At 44.4% G+C, this 27058-nt stretch overlaps 1 protein-coding gene across 6 annotated transcripts in view; it reads right to left on the bottom strand.

Moving 5' to 3' along the window:
* The window catches only part of LOC135896103 (inactive histone-lysine N-methyltransferase 2E-like), a 458065-nt gene that overhangs the window by 238749 nt on the left and 192258 nt on the right, over positions 1-27058 (bottom strand). For all 6 annotated transcript variants that reach the window (XR_010562591.2, XM_070541359.1, XM_070541357.1 and 3 more), the window contains exon 10: positions 4181-4258. Coding sequence is in view for 5 of the 6 variants with exons in the window: in XM_070541359.1 (XP_070397460.1) it covers positions 4181-4258 (78 nt within the window). In the remaining variant the exon portion in view is untranslated. The remainder of the gene's footprint in view (positions 1-4180; positions 4259-27058) is intronic.

The following is a 27058-nucleotide window of genomic DNA, read 5'->3' as shown; positions in this document are numbered from 1 at the left end:
CTGATTCAGCATCTGCTGCTGAACCTCCAGCTCAAGTGTACCACTGACGTGGACATGACGCTTGAGATAGTAGCCGCCGCATGGGTTGCAAGGTGTCCAGTCGTGACAGCAAATTGTTTCAAACACGCCGGCTTCATGGCCAGGCATCATGTGCTGATCCAGCAGGACCGGAGGAATATTTGCCCCAAGGTGCACTCGATGACAGTGCTGATGGTGGAGTGGAGCCATCGCTGACCAAAGCATACGGTGAACTTCGTCCTGTGGAAATGGGAGTTCCAGATAGCCTCAGCATCAATGAGTTTGCTCGCACAGATGAATATGTTGTGCACAAAGAGATGGCCAATGAGGCCATCATAAGTAACGTGTAGCTGGCGATGCCAACAACCAGCAAAAACCAAATCATGAGAAGATGAACCTGCGGGATGTGCTGAACACCTTCGACACAATTTGTTTGTTTTTCAGTGAGTGCAACGATGATGTGGCAATGGACCACATTTTCCAGTGCGAATTCAGAGCTGTCAAATTGCTGTAAGGCTTACCGACTTTTGGCAATAATTTTTTTTTTTGCAGAAGATCAAAGGAACAACCTATGAGTCACACCGTTTCCCCGTAATGTACATCAGGAACACAACGTAGGCAGACGCAAGAGTTCTTGCCCTCTTCAAGAGTACCAAAGACTATCCCTACTCGGCATGCTTTGTCGACACAGCCTGCCCTAGGGCAAAGCTTCTCATGACCTTGTCAAAAAAGTTCTCTCTCTCTGCCTGTCTGTCCGTCCGTCCGTCTATCCATCCATCTCTCTGCAGGCCAATTCTCTGCCTTTTCTGTCTCATTTTCACGCTAACAAAATTTCCGCAAAAAAAATTTTTTTTTGCTTTCCCCGGCAATTTCATTATTGTGGGTTTTGACTGATGTGCATGTGTGTGCCTTCGACATTGCTCCTCACCAATGAACTCGCTTATCGTGTACGTAGATGATGGCAACCATTTAATTGTCTTCATCATGGCTATCTTTCTCACATGGTATTCCTACTTTGGTATGTCCTCCTCTCTCTCCTGCCTATTCAAGCTTTTGTGTATGTTGCTGCGTGTGCAATAAAATATTGGTTGATAGTCAGCGCATTATCTCAGTCTGCACACTTCGTTTTTTTGCACTGTTACTCATATTTTTTTCAGATGTGTACTAACCGGCCTAAGATAGCACTTTATTGAAGTCGAGAATGACTAGGCCTTAGTTGGTCTGCTAAAGGTTCCTCAAAATCAAGAAGAAAAGCCACTGGTCAAACAATACTTACCAATTAAAGTGGTGAACCAGTTATGTTACAGAATATGAAAGCAAATACGATGAAATAAGCTGCGCTATGTGTCGCACAACTTTTGTTTAATTTTTCTCCTATACTCGACTCGTAAGGATCCTGTACATGCTGCCATAATCTAGCTTGGTTCGCCAAGTAGACAGCATATTTAGCAGATTGAGCAGCCATTTTAATTCCCTATGAAAAAAAAAAATTGTCCTTTTTTACAGCCTTACAAATCCATTATTGATAATTTTGCATTTATATTCTCGGAATATATAATTTCGGTACTAGTTCATTACAGTTAAGTATAAAATTGCTTTGCTTTTGACCTTGTTCTGTGGAGATGGGTTTGCACAAAGCTCAAAATTCTATGAGTGACAGCCAGCAAAGGTCACGATGCTCCTACCCTCCACAATGCACAAGGGCAGGGTTCTTCAAATTCCCGGCATGCACAGAGAAGGCTCTGGAGCCAGATCGCCAACAAAACACAGAATTAACACAGCAAGCTGGGCGAGTTGGTGATTGAACATTTTCCTACGGGTGGGCAGCACAACCCGGACGAAGGATGAGAGGAAGTACACAGCGACTTATCTACGGTGCAATCTTGTCAGCTCGTCTGAATCTTGGGATAACCGCCTCCTCTTTCTTGCCGTAGGAAGCAGAGACGGCTTGCGCTTCGCTTTCAGTGAACGCGTGTTCAGTTTCAAACTTTTTCTTTTTTTAGAGAGGGTAGATTTGCCACTTACGTTCGCAATGCGATGAACAAAGAAACGGCGCATCAGCAGTTTTCGACTGCCATGCATAGCAGACGAGCTAGTCTGCTAGGCCTAGTTGCGATAGCAACAGCCAATCAGAAAGTGCCTCTTAGCGCACTGGCGCACTGGGCCAATAGGAGGGCCACGTGCATAGCGAGCTTCGTCAGACCAGCCCCTGATTGTTTTACTTTACTGCTTTTTTTATGCGCCCATCGTTGGCGAGGATGCGGGCAACTGAAAGGCAGAACATTGAGCTTTCAAACAATACCAAGATGGCGACGATCAGTGGTGAGAAAGACCAGAAATACCTTTTAACTTCGGTGTTTCTGCGTGATTTTGGGATCGTTTCTTGCTGTCTGCACTGACAAAATATTTTTTCTGACACTTTGGGTGCATTTTGGGGCAAATCGTTTTGATAACAGTTAGATAGGCATTACAGATGCTGAAACAAGTAGTTCTCAAAAATGATCTTTTTTTTCGATTTTCGGTTTTTAAGACCCGTGTCGCCTCTTATAGCCTCGATAATTTGACATTTAATTAATTCGGACATATTTCTTGGTCCCATAAAATCCGAGTTAACAAAGTTTTACAGTTCTCAAAGATGAGCCGGCACTAATTCTAGGAGCTCTTGTGATGAAATGTGTAAGCCCGTGCAAAATGCATTAAAATGTGTCACTCTTTTTCGGCATCCTCGTGGGATGTTCCTTGGCCCTTCATGGAGCATAGCAAGGTTCCTTGGGACCAGCATGGTTGAGAACCCCTGCTCTATTTTTCTTTCTAACGAAAGTAATCCAGTGATACTTTTTAGGACGACACAGAAAGACTTGACAGGATGGGCACTGACTCCAACTGAAAGGGAGGCACGCTACATTTATGAAGGAAGCACTGAGCGCACGCGCAATCATGACTGCAGGAAAAACTTGCACAAAACGGTAGATTAAGGTGAACAGACCGCATATTATCTCCCTTTGTTTATTAATCTGAATTCAGTGGCATGCAGCGAGACTGATGCGGTGCTGACGCACACGTCGCCTCTCTGCATGATAAAAAAGGCTTGTGATAGCTTGCGAGCTAACTGTCCTTACTTCTGGTTAAAATCTTTGTTCCCTTAAGTCGTGGCTCAAACTTCTTAATAGCAGGAGTGGTAAAGGGCGGGCAGATTCTGCAACCATGCCTCCTAAGGATCATTCATGTTCCCTGGCGTGTTCGTTGACACAGTGCCTAGTTTGACCAACATAAACTCTGCCACAAGAAGTGGGACCTCGTAGGCCACACCCAATGGCACACCGTACATATGGCTTTGGGTGATTCATTACACAGCCGGAAGTCACAGGGCCGCCACTGCTGACTTTGGGCAGATCTTGGCCAATTTACCTTGTAAATTGACCACCCCATTGTCGCCAACCCTATTCAGATTGTGGGACACCCTACGGATATACGGGATCACCACTGGTTTGGCGCTGCTACATTGTTGTCTCCGTAGATTTTTCGGTCTCCCCTTGATTTTCTGTAACAGTGCCTTAGGCACGGCTGCCAAAACATGGTCAGGGAACCCTAGTTTTCGTAGTCTAGCTACCTCTATCTTAAAGCTCGCCTGCATAATGTGAGGGCATTACTTGAAGAGTGCATATTAAAGAGAAAGAGTCGCAATAGCCCTCTTGACAGATTTTCATTGGGCTGAATCAAAAGGCAAAAAACCTTTTTTAGCTCTAGGACGATAGCTATTGCCCTGCTCTAGTGGCATGATTTTGACAAACACCCCAACTAGAAATCAACAAAAAGGGACATGTCTTGCGCTGTGTCTGCACCAGCAATGAACCTACCTCTCGGCCCGAATGTTGCTAACACTGCTTCTGCAGTGTGATGGATGCTGCACCTCAAGAGCTACACTGAGGTTCAAGCATAAGAATAACCTCAAGTTGCTTGCATAGGATTATCGCAAGAATTGATTGTAACAACCACTAAAAATATATCGCCTCTCATAGCGTAGGCCTTTTCTTTACCAGAAACCTCATTGCTACTGATAGTGATTGTGAAGTTCTGACATTCTTGTAACACACGTAGCCAAAGTGAAAACCTGTGCAAGTGAGCATCACATCAAGAGCTTCTAGCAAACGACAATGCTCACGGTGATGCAGCTGTGCTGGTCTTTCTCCGGTGGAGTAGGCAGTCATCCTGACCACAGGCACAGGTCACACGGTGGATGCTGCATGGAGGAAAAACTCTTGTCAACTTCTGGCTCATTATGGTGTTCACTTACAACAAAGACATGCTCTCACCAATAATAGATGGCCAAATGATACTTTTGCTGTCTACGTTGGTGAAGAATAGAAGGTCAACCAGGGTATTAATCGAACTCGAATAGAAAACCATACCGAAGCCAGAATTCTAGCTAGAACTGAACCCTAACCTGAATGTTCTTAGGACGTGCCTGAACCCGAACCAAACCTGAAGTGAAAAAAATAATAATAAATAATGGTTCCTATTTCGGCACAAAACAGTTCAAGCTTATAAGGTGCAAATAGGTGCTCAATAGATAAGTGACTTTTCAGTCGGCGCACCTGACGAGAAGAACATTACGACTCATGAGTTGCATTATCAACGAGAATTAGGACAAACGAAAGGTACATGCTGGTTACTATATGGCCACCTCAGCATGAAACACTTGCATTTCTGAACACAGCTATGCCAAGTGTGTTCTGCAGCCAAAACATTGTATCAGGGGCATTGGTGTAAGCATGGGTGGGTGGTCAAAACTCCCCTCCCCCTCTTGTGACAGGATTGGTGAGTTGGGCTAGTTGGTTGGCGTTCACATTCAAGTTACAACCAAAATGCAGACACAGAGAGGAAGTAGACAGGACAGTGCTTGCACAGGAAGGCCTTTCTTGTGCACACGCACAAAACGTCTTCACGCCAAGAACAGCCGAAGGGTGTGGCCTACTACATGCCCACGTCAGCTCATGCCCGATTGTGGAAAAAGCGACTGCATTTGTGGCTTGGCGGAAGAAAAAAAAGAACTTTGCTGGTCCCACTCATCATCATCATCATCAGCCTGGTTACGCCCACTGCAGGGCAAAGGCCTCCCCCATACTTCTGCAACAACCCCGGTCATGTACTAATTGTGGCCATCTTGTCCCTGCAAGCTCCTTAATCTCATCCGCCCACCTAACTTTCTGCAGCCCCCTGCTTCGCTTCCCTTCCTTTGGAATCCAGTCCGTAACCCTTAATGACCATCGGTTATCTTCCCTCCTCATTACATGTCCTGCCCATGCCCATTTCTTTTTCTTGATTTCAACTAAGATGTCATTAACTCGCGTTTGTTCCCTTACCCAATCTGCTCTTTCCTTATCCCTTAATGTTACACCCGTCATTCTTCTTTCCATATGGTCACCTCGCATCACTCCCGGTCCCACTGTTGGTGGCTAACAGAAAGGGGGATGGTGCAAGGCAGAGGGAAGAGAATTGGAGACAGCACAGAGTGGGGAGCAAGAAAGTGCAGAGGGCCTATTTACAATAATTACAGCATTTAAAAAAAGGGATTATTAAAAGGACTCTGAAAGAATTTTGACAATATTGTACAAACGTACTGAGTTGTTAGTGTTGGACTTTCTGATCTTTTAAGTGACGCATTTAAGCGCTCCGTGTGAAGCGAGTAACTTATAATATTACAAGGTTTTAAAAATGTACATAGCTACCGAATGTAGCATGCCACTTCACCAAGCTTTCAGCCGCCCCTGACCAAGTGATGCAAGGTGACCATATGATGCCAGTAGGGTGAGCTATCCGATTGGAAGCCCAGGGTGCATTATCGATAATTCTTCCAACATTATGGTGAATAAAAGTTGTTCATAATAGTCGGAATGTTAGTTAATCTCTTTCTATAAAAATGAAAGTAACAGTAAGAGAATGCACAAGGACAGTTTATCACTACAATCAAGCACTCCCGGCACACAGCAAGCGTTGTCTGCTTGTGTTACAATGTGCTCTGTGTTGATGCAAGCTGCGCAGTCTGTGTTAGTCTCGATATGTCTTTTTGAGAGCACCATGGTTCACCCTTGCATTGTGGACTGCAAACATAAGAATCGGCAACATGTCAAGCTATGACATCGTGTCCCTCTAAAAGGCAACATGCGAGAGTAGTGGTTGCAGTGCATCGGGCTGTCAGTATCCGATCGGCACCAGCCTGTACGCATATGCGGCCGTCACTTCACACCAAAAGAATACTATAAATCACAATAGCGTGTCGAATGTTCCATATTTGGGTAAATGCAAGAACAAGTGAACTGGACCTGGGCGTTTTAGGGGATGAGTGGAGGCGCAAATGTGGAAGGACTGTACAGTGCAGCCACCTGGTGGCACAGAGCTCAACCAAACACAGAACTAATATAGAAGCAACCAAGTATATTCTACTTTGCTGCTGGCGTAGATTTTTGGCAGGAGCGTAATCGTGAACACATTGTTTTTCTAAGTGTTTACAGTTTTTACACTTGGTTACAGCAATACTAGCTCTTTGTTTCGCTGGTTAAACTCTGCACCATCATGCGGCTGGACCGTGCATACCGATCAGTATGCTAACGTACGTCTACGCTAAAGCTCTTTCATCACAGCACTAGTAGTATGGAGAGGCTACACTTTATGCCTTAATATCGGACACGCTCGGTGCTGCGAGAGAATGCTTGCAATGCACGCTGCTTCGATAGCTCTTGCTTGGGATCGACTGCCGAGTGGCTGGCGGAGAGATTGGGGAAGTTTCCTAGGTATACTTTGTGGCGAAAAATACATTTCTTGAAAAGGGACAAAAGAAAGGAAGACAGTGAAGAGCCAAACTACCTACTGTTTAATGACAGCCTGAACAAACGGGTAGAAGAAAAGACAACTTCCACTCTACCTACCTACCTAGGAAATCTAAGCCCCAACTTGCCCAAGAAATCTTTTTAGATTGGGGAGGTATCGCATCCTGGCTCCACGACAACTGGAAGCAGGCGACACGATTTCCCATCATGCTGCAGAGCCAGTGAAGGTGGAGCTAAGCCCCAATCACTCAGTGAACGAGTTGAGAAAAAGCATGGCTATGAAGGATGGTAACTTGTAATTGTCCGCAGCTCTCTTAATATGAGATGCTTCATACAAAGTGTGGTGTACATGTTTTTACTGTGGATATACCTTACGCATCTACAAAATTTGTCCAAACTGCTGCGGAGCCCTTTAAAGGAATTTACTCAGACATTTCACCTCCCATGCAGGGGACACACCAGTTCGTAGATATCAATACGGTGAGCAGATAATTAAGAGAGCCTTATTTCAAGACAATTGTGCAAGCCAATGCGCTGTTGTATTTAGTAAGATTCCAGAAATTTTGAGGGTCTTTACCTTCGTTCACGGCTAGTGTCGAGGCGTCTTCGAAGTAAACACACAACTTCATCCATGTTGCCGTTCCCCCTAGGTGCGTACGCTTATGACAGGCACATAGTGATTATGAGAGCGCAAAGAGAGAAAAACTTTATTGAAGGGAAAATTTACAAGCATGCAAAAAGCTGTGTGAAGCCACCATGCATATTACTTTGTTCAAAGAATGATGATTTGATCATTTTTTGGAGAAGGACCAGCCCTTCCTTTGTTCAATGACGTTTGACAGCCCGAATGTAGACAATCACAGCTGGACGGGCCAACCTCGTTTGCCTTCCAGTTCCCCTAAATCGAAACAAACGCCACTGACTACTTGCGCTGCACTGCCCTTCAACGGAAATTTAGTGCATTTATCCTCTTCATGCTACCCTGCATCAGCTGGGCACAGACATCAATGCTCACGTGTAAAACACATCACCCCCTCGCTCTCATCAGTGGGCTTGGCAGCACTCCGACAATGCACTTCATTAACGCCAGACGCCTTTTCACCTTACAGGTAACAACCCATTACACTACCTATGCGCGTTGTTCCCGCTACGCCACTTTGCTAGCGTTGCCAAGTCCAGGCTGGTGCATTAACATTGTTCACAACTACACGTCTGTAATCCTACAACTTCTCACACTCTCTGGCGACATATAATTGAATCCCGGCCTCAAAACCCATTCCGGTTCTACGGAGGCATCCTGCGACATAATTGCAGCATTGAGGAAATATGATCAGGCCAGGCATCTCTCCTAAGCGAAATGAAATCAATTCGAGTGAAACTATCACAGAATGATAAAGTTTTTGACGAAATTAAAAGGCAGCTGACAAAACTTGAAGACTATGTTTCCTCCATAACTGCACTGAAGACTGTAGTTGCATCAAGCCCGTAGGTGATAAAAGCACAAAAGCCATTTCCGACATATCACGACTAAATGATTCAGAAGATAGGGCTCATTGTTCTAACCTGGTGTTTTTTTGGCGTGGCTGACATTGAGCGGGAAACGTGGCAAGAGTTAGAAAATAAGATTGCGCAGCTTTACACTTCTAACCTTAACATCAATTTAGAACCCTTCGATGTCGAGCACGCTCATAGAATTAGCAAATACAGCACTCACAGAAACAGACCTATAATTGTCAAATCAGCACATTGCAAAGTAAAACAACATATTCTTTCAAATGCTAAACAATAAAGAGGGTCCAACCATAGCATATCAGAAGACTATTCATCTAACACTCGGCGTGCACACAAACAACTAACAGAGTTTGGCAAGACCCAGTAGAAACCTTTATAAACTTTGGTTTAATAAACTAATCATGGAGAACAGAACTTACAAGTACGATAACACTGTAAATAGACTTGTATAAACTTCGTACCTACCATCATAGATTACCGCAAAGCCAAATAGCATCCCTGTATCATTTGTTTGAAGAACATAAGAAGCTTGCTGCCCAAATGTGGAGCACTCTGTAGCCTTATTGATCCTTCTTATTGTAAGCATCTTGTACTAACAAAAACATCGCTCAATTCCACTGTCAATAACACAGAGTTCAATTCATTCCTCCCTGATTTTGACATTCTTAGGTGGGATCATGTAGGCAAATGTGGAGAAAGTGTTCCGATAGCTGCCCACTGCAGTATTTGTTGCTCCATTGTCGATATCTAGAAATTTTATTTGTATTGTGCAGTTCTTCATACCAACAAATTATTCCCAGTGTATGTTATCGACCCCCTGACATAGAAGCTTCCTTCACTATTCTCTTTCACGAGACACTGCAATCTGTTACGACGTCATTCAATCATATGCCACTACTCCTCTTAGGTGACATTAAACTTCCTGGTATAACATGACCCGCACGAGCCATAACGCTGTCTAAAATAACCTCAAAGGTAATTTTCTTAATGCATGTCTCAACTTTCGTTTGACGCAGCTAGTATCTGCCCCAACGTGAAAAAACAAACAGTACTATAACATTCTTGACCTTATTTTAACATCCCATCTCAGCAGTGTTTCTTCTTTAACACGTCTACCAGAACTAAGTGATCACTCAGTACTGCATGCAGAATTATCCTGGCAACTACCTCAGAGCAACAAAATAAATAAATAACACTTTAGGATAAAGGTGATTACATCAGTATTAACAATGCATTAAAAAATTTTACAGCTGGTATATTATAGATTTCCCGAAGAGCACAGTAGACGCTAACTGGACAATTTTTAAAAATAAAATGACCAAACTGGCTGAAACTTGCACACTATCACCTTAACCGAGCAACCTTCATCCCCATAGTTCACCAGCACATTAAAATGACTAAACAATAAAAATAAAAGATTATTTTGCAAAGCCTAATATTCTGATACCACTCCTGCCTGGGAAAAATATCATGCCAGTGAAAAGGTTCTTGATTTATGGCCGCAACAGCTCAACGGACCTTTTACTCAACAACACTCACTAGCATGCTGCAAAATAATCCCAAACTATTCTGGAAATACATTAACCTGAATAACTATAAACCATTATTATTATACTATGACGACAATAACAGTGTTCCTGGCCATAAAGCATCTGAAGTACTAAACTCTGTCTTATCTTCTGTGTTCACTTCTGAACTTAACACTGACCTCCCGGACTGTTCTTACAACCATGCCAGACATAACATTTGAGGTATACGGTATCACCAAACTAATAGTATCCCTGAAATTAACGTAGGCCGGCATTGATAGACTCAATTCCAAAATGTTTAAGAATACTGCACACATCTTTAGTGCATTGTTGTCATATCTTTCAGCAATCATTATCATCTGGAGTGGTGCCATAAGACTGGAAAATAGGTATAATATTTCCAGTACCAAAAAAAGGATAATCGTCATATGCCCGAATTACCGTCTGATATACCCTCACCAGTGTTTGTTCCAAACTAATGGAGCATATAATTTATTCTCCTGTTGTCAAGTATCCAACATCCACTAATTTCTTTAATCCTAATCAACATGGTTTTCAGAAAGGCATGTCCTGCGAGACTCGGCTTTCTCTCTTCATTAATGACATCCGCTCACACCTTGATCAAACCGTACCTATAGATGCCCTCTTCCAAGGTTTCCAAAAAGGCTTTTGACAAGGTTCCTCACAAATGACTTTTCCTAAAGCTATCGCGTCTTAATCTTCAATCTTGAGTTCTCCAAGGGATATGCAACTTTCTCATTAACCGTGAGCAGTTTGTTTACGCTAACCAATGCTCGTGTTATTTATCGCCTGTTATCTTCAGCGTGCCACAAGGCACTGTCCTGGGATGACTACTCTTCTTAATATACATTAACCACTTACTGAAAGGTGGGTCTACAAAAATTCATTTATTTGCCGATGATTGTTTAATCTATCATCGTATTAACTAACGACGCTGATTCTCGTGCTCTCCAGTCTGACCTTAATGTCAGTGACCTTATTCATCCTGTATTTATTTATTTATTTAACAATGTCCTTACAGTCCTCGTATGAGGCACTGGGTAAGGGGGGCGTTACAATAAGATTAAAAGAGTATTAGAGCATATAAAAACATAATAGACATTCATTAATAATTGACAGTGGAAAAATGTATACATATTTTATACAAGTATTAAAAGCATTGTACAAAATAACAAGGTCTGGAATGTACATATTAGAAAAAGACAAACGATACAGTTCCTTTAATAAACAATGAAAAATAATGTTGCCACTCCAGTACAAATACTAAACAACACTAAAAAATACAAGAATAATAAGCAAAATGAGCTCATAAACAAGAGAGCACATAACTGGAAAAAAACGAAAAGCATCATGCACTTTATTGAAGTTACGTGGTGGAATATGAACTGATGAGCTTGCAGTATACAGTATACAATACAGTATACATTGTATACTGTATTGTCGCCTAGTAGTGATGGTAAAGAACACAGTAGCAATACAGTACTGTGAATGACGAAACAAACTTTTTTGGGGCAAACTTGTGCCCACAAAAACAGGCTACACTTAAAACACAACGATAGCGGCAACATCTGATGTGCCGGTCAAGCACGTTGGCTTATATATACATGATCCATCGAACATTCCAGAGTAATCGCTGGTGCACACGTGTCTTCCAGAAAGTTCTATGCCATTTGCATCGTGCATACATGCAATAGGATTACACGAGGTTCGGTGACAGCAGACAGCGGATAGAACCATCAGTAACCTTCGAGAAACTTCTGATACATGCAGGCACGTCCTACGCTGAGTTATAACATTTGTTAGATGGTGAAAAGCGCTCACCCGAAAAAGATAAACAAGTCCATGTGTCAGAATTCTGAATTCATTGTCCAGTGTAATAACTGGCTAATGTCCCCTCAACGTAAAAAAAAAAAAGCAATGCTACTTTCCACTGCCGCCAATAATTTATTCCAGCTAATTATATTATTGCTGGTGGTGAAATATGTGCTGTGACTTCTTATAAGTACTTGAGTATTAACCTGTCCAGTAACTGCGGTTGCTCCTCGCACATTTGCAGCATTAGCAATGATGCCAATCCTGTACTATGCTACCTGCACTGTAATTTAATGTTTTGTTCCTCCTTCAGTAAAACTACCAGCATATTTAATACTTGTTCAACCCAAACTGGAATACGCATGCTCAGTGTGGCACCTGTATCAATCTAACCTGTTAACAACAATGGAATCCATACAGAATCGTGCAGCAAGGTTTATTTGCTCCGACTACTCTTGCCATACTAGCGCAGCTAAACTTAAGTAATCTCTGAACCTTCCAGCCCCCAAGCACCACTGCAAACCAGAGATTTATCACTCGCTGCTTCACCAGACCAATGTCACATCGCATTTCATCCCGTCATGGCCATTCGAAGGCTGTTCATCCCTCTCCAGCTGGCACCCCCGTTCATCCGAACTCTTTCTTCCTTCAAACAGTGAAAGACTGGAACCTGCTGAAGCGGTGCACCACTCCAGTCATTCATCGTTCAAGGCATTCATTGAAAATATGACCTCTATATGCCCACTCCTAATGTAAAACCTCAAATGGAGTATTTGAGGTATGAATAAATAAATAAAAGATCTACAATATCGAAGTTCTAACACAAAGATTCATTTGTGTATTTTAAATGAAGAACTTGCATGCTCACAATTCTGGAAGCACAACCGAGTAACAGGCAACTTGCAAAATAGTGCCTCATCTCCTCCATACGTAGCCATGGCTGAACCACTCACTGGCAGACTTGGTTGGAAAACAGCGCTCATCTCCACTGCTGCATTGGCTGCAATCAGCCTCTTGCACTTTTCCTTTCTTTCCAGTACCTTTATTTCACTTCAGATTTTTTTCGTCAAGTAATGATTAGAGAAAACGTTAATTTTTTTCTGTTCACAGAGCAGAAATTGATGGCGAATTACCACTTGCAAAAACCCAAGTTTGCTGTAATGGTTGGCTCTTTGGCCCTTTATCTATTTAATACGTACTGCCAATCTTGACGGGGATTTTAACTCTTCTCTACAGACACTATCTCTCCACCTAATTGCGGTCTCTCAGAAGAAGGAGTGCGAGCTCAAATGCTTAAGACTTCCTAGAAGAATTTGTGGTCCTCATGGTTCTCGATCTCACACCTAGTCGCCAAGAGGAGATGTATTCTTTCAATTCAAGTGCTTTTGCCATCAATGATGCCTAAAGGATAGAGCAGTGGGGTTCGAAGTGGTAAAGGTGAAGCTGTACAGTAAGAATAAGTTGTTCCACTAGTAGTCTGTGTATAGGAATAATGTGGTCAGAAAATACATCTCTCACGCAGGCACAGAATACATTTGCAAAAGTTGGGCCAGAATGCATTACATTGTTTGCTATGTGTTTGTAAACACTGGCGCTTACATAAATGCTTAGAAAAGGAAAGAGCCCTAAAAACGGGGCTAAACAAGAAGACACAAGACAGTGTCATGTATTGTCTTTTTTGGTCCGGTTAGTTTTTGCAAGTCATGTGCCAACTAAATCATTAAGATACCTTTATAAATGCATCAATCTGTAAATGAAACGTTATAGTCCCCTTTTTAAAATTTGTATCTTTAAAAATAGCATAAGGATGACAGTATAATTTGATGCGAAGTAGCTGCGTGGCTTAGCAATGAAAAACTTTTGCAAGTTAAGTCAATTATTGTTACAGCAACGTAAAAAAGTGCATCCTCGTTACAGGATGCATTTCCAGGTAGTGCACATTGTCATGTTGTAGTGACAGAAGAATACCGTAGCGAAAACTGCGCATCATGAAAGAAGCCCTTTATTGGGCAAACCTGTGTCCAGGAAAAATACAAGCAACAGTCAAGTACAATGATACCGGCAAGCACAGACGGCAATCGTAGAAAATCTTGTCAGCGGGTCAAACAAGTTGGCTTTTGTACAGTAGAACCCACTTGTCACAATACCGGTTCTGACAATATATCGGTTATAACAATTAGAAGCTGCTGCACCGTCAATTTTTGAATGTTTTTCATGGGGAAATAACCCGCTAACTACAATGCCCCAATGCTGCATTATTGGTTATAACGATGAAGAGTGGCTGCTGTGTGTCCATGCCGAAAGGTAGTTAAATGTGAAATCCTTGAAAAGAAAAAAGAAAACAAGAAATTCGAGCCGCTGCACGATGGCCCGCTTCTCCAACAGCTGCCCTGTGCTAATTTTCCAGCCTTCTCCATGTGCCTCTCTCCGGTGGCCCATCCACCTCTCTGAACACGAATCACCCATAGCTCAATGCTGCACGCACCATCCCCCGAAACACGAATGGACCGCTCAATGGAACTGCGCTGCTCCCAGATTGCTTGCTGGCTCCTCATTCAGCCCAGTTCTACAAACAGCTTAATTGCTTGCATTCGTCTTTGTTTGGTTGCGTTTAATTCGTTCCTGGCCACATGGTTTCTCAGCCTCGTTTGACTCGCCGCTAAAATGGAAGACGGCTGATCTGCCCGCTGATCATCGGTGCTGCATAACGTTGCCGGTGAAAAGAAAGCGCAAGGCTATATATTTGGAAACTTAGTGCTTCAAACCGATGAGGCGATCGTCGTGAATGTCCTTGCATTGGATAGCGACGGCGACGACGGCAACGATGATGCGGTAGAGCAGGCTGCCTCAACGTTGTCCTCACAGGAGGCCTGGCAGATGCTTCAGTACGTACTTCCGGGCTTCCTTTTCATGACAACCCTTCCACGGTACTACGTGGAGCACTCTACTTGGATGCCTTGGAGAAGGATGTCGGCAAGCTTTACATAAAGCATGCATGGCTGACGAACATAGGCTTTTCTCGTGAAAGCCGGTGAGAAGTACCGTATTTACACGATTGTAAGTCCACCTATTTTTTAAAATTTATTAATCTGAAGTAGGGGGGGGGGGGGGGGGGGTTACAATCGAAACCGAAACATGGCACCGCCAGAAAGTGAGACCAACAAGAGCTACAACGCATTTACAATATTATGTTTGCTCTATGGCCCTACCCGTACCTTTTTGCTATCCCGCGTGCTTGTTTGCTTTTCGCAAGGGTTTTTCAACATTTTTGAGTTTTACAGTGCACACAACACTCATGGGGGGGTGTTGATAGTTGATGGAAGCGCCGCTGTTCCATTCACACTGTTTTGCGAATGGAGAGCTCTGCCGAAAGGTAGTGAAGCATTAGTGGCGAAATTCTTCATCAAGAACATCCTGCTGCGGGATGGTGCCCCAGAAGTCCTCACCACCGACAACGGAACGGCCTTTACAGCAGAGCTCACCCAAACCATTCTGCAATGCAGCCAGACGAGCCAAAGGAGGACAACGGCCTACCACCTGCAGACAAATGGTCTTAAAGCGCCTGAATAAGAGCTTCGCCGACATGCTAGCAATGTACATCGACATCGAACCCAAGATTTGGGATGCCGTCCTGCCGTATGTAACCTTCGCTTACAACACGGCGGTGCAAGAAACAACACAGATCACGCCGTTCAACCTGGTTTACGGCAGGTACCCGACGACGACTCTTGAAGCCATGCTGCCGCACGTCACCGACAAAGGGAATCTTGACATCGCCACCTACCTTCAGCGTGCCAAAGAAGCCCGACTGCTCGCCTGCCTGCAGATCAAGAACCAGCAGAGGACCGACAGCCGACACTACAATCTTCGACGACATTAGGTCGAGTACCATCCCTGCAACCGTGTTTGGGTTTGGACCCCAATACGCCGACGAGGACTTAGCGAGAAGCATTCATGCTGCAATTTCGGACCCTACAAGATCATCCGATGCATTGCCACACTCAAATATAAGGTCGTTCCACACAGCATTTCGCTATCAGGGCTAACGGCCTGGAGTAGTCCATGTTATGCGACTTAAGCCGTTTTACCAGTGCTAAAACACTTTGGCACTTTGCATAGCTGAACTTTGGACTTTCTTTTTACTGTGTTACATTGGACTTCATTTCATTGTTTTTTGTTAGTTTTGTTTAATAACTGTCCTTTTTGTTTTTCGTTCTCCTGTTGTGTTTGTAGCATCAGGAGGATGTTTTTTTACAGGGGGGCATTGACACGTGTACTTCTTTATCTTTTTTGGGTGACCACTTATGTTATTGCACAGCGCAAGACGCGCCTTCATGTATTGGAAGTTTCTTGAATGTGATCGATGGTTCTATTCGCTGCCTGTTGTCACCGAACCCCATGCAATCCTACTGCATGTATGCACAATGCGGATGGTGTAGAACTTTCTGGAAGACACGTGTGCACCAGCAATTACTCTGGAACTTTCGATAACTCATGTATAAAAGCAGACATGCTTGACCGGCAGATAAAATTTCGCCAACCGCCACCTGTGTTTGCCGCTCTTGCTGTGCTTCGAGTGTAACTTGCTTTTGAGATCATTTTATTGGGTGATCACAAGATCACCCAATAGAATGCTAGTTTTGCCATACAGTTTTCCTTTCTTCACTGTCACTACATGACAATATACAGGTTTTCATGACATGCAGTTTGTGGGGATGCGCGACCCTCGCGCCTCCCCTGATGTTTTTCCCGCATAGCGCGTCTCCTGTTCTCCTCCTTCACCACGTGGCCTGCATGACGCCCGCGCGGTTGGTGTGGTTGAAGCGCAGTGCGAGAGATGGCGCGAGGGTTGCGCGGCTAACGCCACGAGGTTACTTGGGCGCCGAAAGGAAGGCGCTTGCTCTCTTGGGTTCGAGACAGGAAGCGGGACGCACGTGGAGCGACCCTCTTCCCCGGCGGGTCGCCAAACAGCGCGGGCATTCCGCGCACGCGGCGACCGATGCATCTGCGAGACCGCCTCGCGTGGCCGCCTTCGAACGCGCCACGATTCGCGTGACTATACACGCGAACGACCAGGCGTTGGGATCCAGCATGGGGCAAACATATTCGCTCGCGAGGACGCGGTGAGTCGGACTTCTAGATTTGTCGCGCGCCCATCGGCATGTTTTGTGGATAGCAACTCGGCTAGCAGGCATTGATGTATGAAAGGTGCAATAAATGCCCTTGTGATTGTTTGCACTACTGTGTTGTCGTTCCTTTGTCCCAAGAGTACGGTGTGAGAATCCCACATCAGACCCCACAAGTTTCTTGTGAAAAAGGGCAAGTATCGTGAAAAAACAAAACCAAGATGAGACGGATTACATTTCAAGTGAGCTTACCTCTCAAATGTTTATTCAGGAGAAAAAAAAACTGATTTTAGCTTCTTTCTTCTGCATGACTGACGACATCCCTTCACCCCCCCCCCCCCCCCCAAGTGGCGCTACAAAAGATCGAAATCATGCAATGCTGCTTCATCATTCTGAGTGCTGATGGAATGACACAAGACATCCAACATGTCCATGACCTCCCTCCTAAGCAAACAGCGGATCTGCCACTGACGCACCTTCCTCGTCACCACGATCTTGAATGATTTCAACAAGCACTGCATCTGACATTTCTTCAGTACATGCGGCGCCATTGTCAGCATACAAAAGTATGCCAAGTTCAACGTCGTCGAGAAATCCACCATTCGCTTGAAGTGCATCTCATGCTTCGGTGACATCAGGTGAGTTTTCAGCTCACGCTTTGACGTGGCAGATTCCAGCTTGAACAACGTTTATTTGGGCTTTGGCGAAGCAATTTGAAACCATGTTGGTTAAAACTTTCTGCCACAACGCAGCAAGCATTTCGGTCGCGTGATATGTATTTACCTTTATCTGCCATTCAAAATGGATGTCCAGCAAGATTTTATCTATCCCCAGACAGTGGTAGCAGCATTTGAAGCTGTTGATTCCTTTGTCCAATGCCTGTATCAGGGATGTGCAATTGGAAGGAAAATATATCAATTCGATTGATAGCTGAAGGCCATCGACGTGGTGCGCGGAGCAATTGTCGAGCAGGAAGCAGATTTGGTGGCCTCATCGCTTGATATCTTCGCTGCACTCTTTCAACAAGTCGGAAAAGACCACCCATGACCTTCATGCTTTAGAATTGGTCACATACCATATTTACTTGCATAATCATCGCACTCACGTAATGATCGCACCCCTGAATTTTGTCGTCAAAATTTGTTTTGTTTTTTCTTTCCTGTGTAATGATCGCACCCCGAACTTGCCGCAGTGATGTATCGTGTGTCAAGTCTAGCTAATGATCGTGCTTACCATCTGTCTAATGCTGTCAAATGCTATGCAAACGACTCAGACATACCAAGCGGTCTGCATGTACCAACCAGATTCTTAAGCAGATGCCCCATTTCATTCCTTTAATCACTTTCTGCGCTTTTACGAAAAAAAAAAAAAAGGTTACGACCAAACTTGCCTTGGCTTTATTACTTGTAGGCTTTGTAACGGTTGTGGTCAACAACAATAACAACAACAAAAAAAACGCCTTTCGATTCCTTTCGTCTGCACTCGTGGGCAAGCAACAAATCACAAGCAGCAATGATAGTTGCCACTTTTACACTGATACGTTAGAAGTGCACCCTATTCATATGCCGATGCTTGTAACACAGCTAAGATATTCGCCCACCCTTAGCGGAAACGCGGCCGTATTAGGATAGTAGTGAAGACAAATGCTGCAGTTTCCCCAGCATACCCGTGATGTGTTTCTATGTCACTGGCAGCTAAGCAGGCTCATCTCTGTATCTGTCCCCTCAAAGTGGACATGGCTACATTATTGCCGCAGACTTGCCGATATTAACAATATTATTCATTGCTGATGTGGAAGAAACTTTTAATGTGTGTGATGTACTCACAAAAAGAAAAAAAATCACACTCAGCGTGTTTGGCTTGCTCCATCAGCTGCCATTTTTGTTTTGGTGTCCTGCACTGTTACAGCAGAAGCTGCCTCTTTGTTGACCTGTTGTCATACTGAAAAAAAAATTTTGTTCTTTTTGCGGGAAATTTAACCCGCGTTGATCGCGCCCCTGAATTTGCTGCAATTTTTTTTTGACAAAAAGTATGATCAGTATGCAAGTAGATACAGTATTAAATTGGCATTCACTTCATTTCCTTGAAGCACCTGGGTTGGGTACTTTTTCCAATAATTAACATGATTCATTTGTTACACGCCGTCGCTGCTGCTGTAAAGCAAAAACGTCATGCAGAGCTTGCTTTGCTTGCCACCACAGCACTATTCTCCCTTAACCCTTTCAGGGTCGATTTTTTTCATTGCAGGTTTCAATTCCTTTGAGAGACCTATTTCGAAAAAAATTTACAATAATTTTTCTAGGTGATCGTAAGGTGAAAAATATTTTGCGTTTATATATGTGCTCTTCATTATTGAATAACAACAATAAAAAAGAAAATAAACAAATAAGAATTAAAGATTTGATGCATTGTTATAGTTCAAGGCTTAGATATGTGCACACAAAAATATTTCGCAAGTCTCAAATGTTTCTGCTCTTACACTAATATTTACGTCCATAGCATAATCGAACTGCGTAGGTGAGTGCACTCAAGAAAACTGTGTGGTTGTGTGCCCGTCAAAAAAAAAAAAAAGCAAAACATGTGGCAAAATTCCGCTAATCTTGATCTTATCGCCAACCAGAGGCAATTAGATATCACGAGTCTCCACCAAAAAAAGAAAAGAAAAGGTTTATTTTTACTTTATTTCAAAGTACCTTACAGGCCCCAAGGGGAGCATTGAGTAAGGGGGGTGTCATTGAACAAATGACAAGAGAAAACAGACATATGAGTGCTAAAAATGTTTATAATGATCAAGTGCTTGCAAAACAGTGTAACAAATAAAAACGCTAAATCGATGTAAAGGGTTGTCGGGAAAGGAATGAAAACTACAATTCATGGTAACATAAAAAGAGATGTAACACTCGCTCAAAATATTGTACATAGCGCAAGCACATAAAGCAAACGAAACTGAAAAAAAAAAAAAAGACATGGCCCATATGTGACACGTGTTAGATGACATGACATATGTACAGATGAATATATTTGTTATGATGAAAACTGCAGGTTCAGTAGTTGTCTGAATTTATCATTGCTCATTTGAGCGACAGTGCTGTTAGGAAGCGAATTCCATTACCGAATTGCTCGCGGTAGAGCCGAGAAGTTAAATGCGTTAGTGTTGACGTAAATGCGAGTGAGGCTTAAATCATTATAAAGTCGTCGTGATGTGCAAGACGCGTGTTCCAGTGGCAAGTTTGATGGTTTCATTTGGTGAACATATCTAAGGAGCAAGGACAGGAGTGCTATGTCATGTCGGCTGCTCAGTGATTGAAGGGAAAGGTCGAGTTTTATTTGGTTAATATTTGACTGGTAGCTGTAATTTCGGGAAATAAATCCACTAGCTCGGTTCTAGATGGCTTCTAACATGTGGATAAAGTATTCATGGTAGGGAGACCATATAGGGGACGCGAACTCAAGCTGAGGGCGTACAAATGATAGGAATGCTAATTTACTGATGTTAGACGAGCGGTTAACGCAAGTTGCGTTGAATATACCCAAGAGATTTGGAAGCGTTTGCGCATATGGTTGCAATTTGAAAGGCCCAGGCAAGGCTCGGTATAAGATTTACGCCTGAATATTTATATACTAATGCCTGAGGTACCATATTTGTGTTTACATAATAGGAAAAGCTATGAATTGATGTTTTTCGCGTGAATGTCATCAGCTGGCATTTAGATGAGTGAAGTTTCATTTGCCAGTCTCCACACCATTTGGTAACGAGATAAAGGTCCTCTTGAAGAATGCGATGGTCATCAAGGCTGCAAATTGGTCTTATAATATACAATCATCAGCGAAAACACACATGCAGGATGAGATGTTATTGTTCAGATCATTGATGTAAATAAGAACAAGCAAAGGTCCTATACTCTTCCTATGCTAACCCCTATGAACACTAAACGAGCGAGAAACAGGCGGCCGCCCTTTGAGCGATTAGTAATGAGATAGCCATCATTTTGCGAGCACAAGAAGCCGAAACCGCCCACGGAACAAAACCCAAACCGCCGCCGGCCCGCGCAAGCGCCAATGTGCGAGCGGTAGTATATAGACGTGGTGGAGCAAACTAGCTCTAGAACAAACCATGCAATGAAAACCAAGAGAGGAAGGCGCAAAAAAAGAATTCCCTGTATTCCCACATAGTGGCAGCACATGCCAGGAAAGAAAAAATTTGGAAATTGGCATGTTTTTTAAACGTACAGACGCCGCCGTAAATATACGGCATCAACCATTTTGGACTTGTTCGCAGTGCCGTACATTTACGTCATTGACCCTGAAAGGGTTAAGCGCCAGCGTGCGATTTGGCAACGCCTGATAAAACAGAGCCGTCTCATCAACATTGTAGACGTCAGCCATCTCATAATGGCTGAAAATGCCACGCAGCTTCTCGGACACCATCGATGCAGAAGCATTGCTGTAGGCAGGGCAGACTCGCCGCTGATTAACACGACAACTCCGTTCCGCCTTTTCAATCCTTGCAATCGGTCATTGCTAGGTTGGAAGCCCTTGTGGCCCAGGATGTATGCAAAATACTTCACTTTCTGGTGCAAGATCGCACAACTTGTGGGCATGTTTCATGACAGTGTGTCCAAAAACCCCGTAAACACGGCCTTTGCCCCCATCGGCGTAAGTCGACTACTTTATCCTTTCTTTCTTCGAACTTGAGCACGATTCCACTGCACTGTGAAGGCTTCCTTTTGCATTTAGGATAGTTAACAGGGTGCATGTTGAATAGGGCAGTGACATCCTTCTTCTCACTCTCGGCAACCGCATTTGAAATTGAAAGCTTGTCCTCAAAAGAGAAAGCTTTGCGCTTCCTCACTGAACTGATTTTAGAAGCAAACAAACACTTTAAGAACCATGCAATACACTGTTCAAGTTAACACTTGCATCGCATCTGCTCTCATGTTCACACACCTGCCGCCGTGCCACGCCAACATGCATAAGCATAAAAAAACTAAAAAAAACAGGCGTCCATTGTGACGCCTGGTGTCACAATGAATAAGCAAAAAATGTAGAGGCTGATGTACCTGTCACAGAGCAGCGCTAGGGGAGCTAGCTGCTTCTATCATCATCATTGCGGCACACTGGATCGATTACTTTGGCTCGCTACGATCCTCTCGCGATCGGCTGCTTGCCTTATTTATTAATAACAAAAGCTACGCATTATTTACCAAAATTTTCGGCAGAGCTAGTGCTCGCGATATGACAAGCGTCGAAAATTCGTTACAATAAGGTCAATTGCCACAATACCTAAATTACTTGGAGGTCAGAAATATACAGGACTTATATAGGAGCAGTGTTGAGGAATTTAAAAAAAAAAAAAATTACGCAGATCCCACACACAGTGGGAATCGATGTAAGCAAAGCTTTCTGTGTTGGCTGCTTTGATTGATGATAATTAGCGGTGATGTCGACGGCTAAAGCTTAATTTCCTCAACATTTAGTCTAACACGAGAGTGGTGAGTTGATGTTAAATTTTAGCTTGCATGCAACACTGCTGTTTGTCTACGTAGTACACAGAACACATAGGGAGAGGTGTTTCCTCGAGGTGTTGTTGTGCGCCATATTTCATAACCTCTGAGAGGGTTGAGCATTGTCATTGCTTCACATGGCACATCCCACTGTGGCAGAAGTATTAAACTTGAATTATTGGACTGTACGTGCCAAAACCACAATTGGATTATGAGACATGCCATAGTGGCAGACTATGGATTATATTTTACACTGTGATGTTCCTTAAGGTGTTACAAAATCTAAATGCATGTGCATTTTCTGTTTAACCTCTGTCAAAATGCGGCTGCTGCGGTAGGGGTCAAATCTGCAACCTCTAGCAATGCCATAGCTGCAAAGCTACGGCAGCGGGTACAGAAGTGTTGATTTGACGGTTGACCGCTTAGATAGTGTCATAGTGTCGCCAGGACCCTGCGGTGTGTTTTAATTAATGCGGCTCTGCTTCTACACGCCCTGCATAGTTCGTCTGCTTGACATATTTGCATGGTGGTAACCTTAAGCAATAGCAGCAACGTACTGCACTGTACCTTGAACTTAACGTTATCCAATTTCCCTGCAACGGCTGTCATATTGTAGTATGTTTTCTTGCCTTTTCACGTCATCTGACCCCCCCACTTGTATGGGAACTGCCCCTTCTCCTCCCTCCTCTCTACAGTTCTATCTACGTCCCCTCTGGACTCACACCTTAGTAGAAAGGGAAGGATGGATGGATGGAAAACTTTATTTGGTCCTGCAAGTAGTGATAATTAACCACTAAGTGGGCTGCCCCCGCGTCGGGACCAGAAGGCCAAGCTTCATGGCCACGTTGGGAGCCTGCTGGACAGCCCAGAATTTCTAGGAAGCCCAGCGCTTCCCAGAAAGGGAAGCACTGCAGTTTCTGCAAATGCTTCTGAGGGGAGTCACGGATAATTACAACTGTCAAGAGGCTAATGTGGCAGCGCCCAGGGAGCTAAGGAGGGTATTGTACACATTCGACGCGGTGGGGTGAAAACAAGTTTCTTGTGTCGCCTTTCCGCTCTGACTCCTCCTGTCATGTATATGCACCCTCTGAAGCACCTTTCCCCCCCGTCCCAAACACGGCGTGCCGGACAGCAGCAGCAGTGGGAAAGTCGAAGAAGCGAAGAAAGCTTCACTTTAAAAAATAGGGCTAATTCTTCTTTTATAGGAATCGGTAGAACACGAAAGTGAAACATGTCTCCACAGAAGCTGTTCCATGATTACTTTGTGGACTCATGGTCCGCTGCAGCGAAAGGTGCACGATTAGAGGTTTGGTGACCGTGTTGCAGATTTTCTTGGCACGCGGTGTCCTGTTGGCAAGCCAGTGCAGCTGCCGAGTCGCTTTGACGACGGTACAAGCATTTTGGCCCGACTCCGTAGTGTCTCAGGCAGCCAGCTGAGTTGCGACACACTCAGCTTCAGGAATGCGACTGGCAGAGTTCACACTGTGTGCCGCGAATGCGCGAGGGTATTCTGCTTCACGCCGCCATGTCTCTCGCATGACTAAAGCGAGATTCACCTGTCGACGCCGTTACCTTTCTGCGCCACTTAGTGCAGCAGTTTTCTTGGTTGGTACCATTGCAAGCAAAGCAGTAGGCGGCATGTAAGCATTGCTGATGCACGTTGGAGCTGCATGCCGTAGGCGTCGAGCCGCCACAGGCTAATCTGACCCAAAAGACAAACCATGTGCTGCAAGTGCCAACATCAGGCTATACCGCGTTAGAGCCTCCACTGCGCTGTGACCATAGAGTTTCCTAGAATACAGTGCAGTCCACTTATAACGATATCGAGAAAGACGAAAAATATGATCGTTATAACCGATGTTCGCTATATCTGGACGGCAGTTATTAAAAAAAAGCGTAATATACCTTTGCAGTTCCGAACTCGAATTCGCTACTTGCTCTATAGAATAGATGATGTAGAAAGTAGGCCGTAAAAAACAAACTTTATTTCTAGCGCTAACGACCACGTCAAGGTTTAGGCGTGCCAAAATAGTCCGAAATCTGCACCTGCTTTTGCGGCAGCTTCAGCTTCACAACCGCGGTGTGCATGGATTCCAGCTGCTGCGCAAACACTGGCGGCAATACTTTAGCATGCATAACATCAATTAAGGAGTCGATCGACGACAGTGCACTTTGCGTGGACATCGAGGTCGGGGTCAAGGAGCCACTGTCAATTTTGTTGTCACTGTCGTTGCTGCTGTCGCCACCGTCGCACAACTTTGCCGTCTGTCGTGACAGCACATCTTCGGCGATTGCCTCGTCGGTGACCTCATCGCAGAACGAGGCAGCACTGTCTGCAATCAAACACTCCTCCTTCGACGCACCACCTGCGTCACCAGTAGGAACGAGCTCCCAGAGCTCGGTATTGTCAGCGGCTTCCACCGTGTTGGTCTCAGTGAGTTGGGGAAGTTCGTCCTTACACACAAAGCCCGCCTTTTTGAACCAATTGGCGATGAACCACTGGTAAAGCGCCTCTTCAACATCGGCGTACAAAGGGTCTCTAACCCTTTTCCGCTGATCGGCATGGCCGCTGATAGCTCCTGCCTTCACAATCGCGGTGCTCCCGGTTTTCAAAATGGTTGATATCGTTTACTGGGCGAGCTCATACTTCTTCACAAGGGCGCTCACCTTGAAGCCGCATCGAGAGTCCTGCAAAATTTCCATCTTCGTGTCAAGCCACACAGCTTTGCGCTTTGAACCGGGTTGAACCGTTGGTTGAGAGAGGGAGATGCGGGACGGGCGCCACCACGCCGCTTTGCAATGTCGCTTTTTTTTTTCTTTCTCTCTCTTTCGGAGCGGCTGTGGCAGACGCATCGCTACTAGATAGCGCGCATAAAGCAGCTAGCGCCACGTTGTGGCGCGCTGCGCCTACTCAGCTATTCTCCGGTGTGCAGGTGGGGCGGGACGCGCTGCGCGGTGATACGAACTTACGGAGGTAAACATCGCCTCGTCTCGACATCGTTCGTTTCAGGGAACTAAGCAACGCAAATGTTACGATTATTTGGCACGGAAAACGCCGTCCAGACTGCAAAATTTTGATCGTTATATCCGATATGCGGTGAATAACCTATCGTTATAAATGTTTTTTTTCCCCATAGACCTAATGCATAAAATTACATTCTCATGTCGACCCATCGTTATAACCGATGCATTGTTATATGTGGTATCGTTATAAATGGACTGCACTGTATACTAGAGGGAACTCTGGCGCTGCAGTTGATGACCCACCAAGGGAATGAAGGGAAGTACATGAATTTGTCTGATCTTCATGCTTGTGGAATCGCGCTCTTGTGGATTCTGTTAATACGCCTTGTATGTTTCATGGTCGTAAATTTCAAAGCAGTCTATACTTTTCCAAGTGCAGAAGATGCTGCGAACATACACAATCTCTACTAATTGCAATGACTGAGCTTCTCGAGGTGGCCAAATCAACACACACCAAGCGTTCAATGCACTAACATGCCTGTGATAAATTCATAAGGACATTTCACATCGCTTGTTGATGCACGTGTCTGTGGTGTAATGGTTTCGATATCGGGCTTCTATCGTACCGTGTGAGAATTTTAATAATGTTTATTTAATTCCTTATTACTTAGTACATCGTTGAAAATGACGAGTTAACAAAGTCACGAAGCTGTTTGAAGCCAGACGGATGAAGTTTAGGCAAATCCATCCACTTTCCATACTGGCTCAACAACCACTCCCATTAAAGCTTCCGTAGACACTAGCGCCAGAGTTCCCTTTAGTAATTAATGCATGAAACTTGTGGGATCACACGCGCAGCCCGATATCTCCGGAGTGGCAGCGCGGTTATCAGGTGATGATCACGTGCTCACTTGCTGAGGATAGCAGGGAAGGGGCACGTTACGTCGCTCCCACTGCTCCTTGTGCCTGGCCACGATGCCGCAGCCAAGGCACCCCGTTCCCTTCTTTTCCCTTTCTTGGAACCAGGGACACTCCCTCTCCGCCGCGCGGGGAGAAGTGTCATTCCCCCGATGCATCATCATCATTCAGCTAAGGCACTTGCGACTGACTGCCTCTCCATGCAGCTGCTGAGACCGCCGTCCGCTGCAACGTCGGCCTTCGTGAGCAACTGACTGCCCCGGGCCTGAGCACTCTGGGTGAGCTGAACTCTTGTCGGCCTCTTTTCTGGTTCCAACATTGTGCGGTTTTTCGCCTCATATGTGCAGAACGCTCCGCCGCTGTGGTTTTGTAAATGTGTTTGTTTGCTGTTGTTGCTTTGTTGGTACATGTAGTTACATGTACCAACAAAGCAGCAACAGCAAACAAACACATTTTAGGAGGGAGGTTACCCTGGAGACCGAACTTCTTTATATTTCAGGATATTCGGATGAAACTCAGGTTACGTTCGCAACATGAAACTATAAGGACCTGCAATGTTTCATGAAGATGTGTTTATTAGTTCCAGGGTTATTGAAGTCTAACTAGGTGGTTCATGTGTATGCCTGAGGAATAGCCTGGAGAAATCCCAGGACATCGTAGGAAGCTGAAATTCTCTGTGAAGATCCCTTGAGATATCCCAGGGGGCTACAAAGCTCTTTCTTTTTATTTCCCCTCCAAAATATTTTAACTCAACCTTGAATTTGATGTAGCCAGCAATGACCATGTTCATCAAAAATTAATTGCTCATTATAAGTTAACTACACCAG

The sequence above is a fragment of the Dermacentor albipictus genome, chromosome 6 (genome assembly GCF_038994185.2).
Source record: "Dermacentor albipictus isolate Rhodes 1998 colony chromosome 6, USDA_Dalb.pri_finalv2, whole genome shotgun sequence".
NCBI classification, from domain to species: Eukaryota; Metazoa; Arthropoda; class Arachnida; order Ixodida; family Ixodidae; genus Dermacentor; species Dermacentor albipictus.
This window is presented reverse-complemented; position numbering and strand designations above follow the sequence as displayed.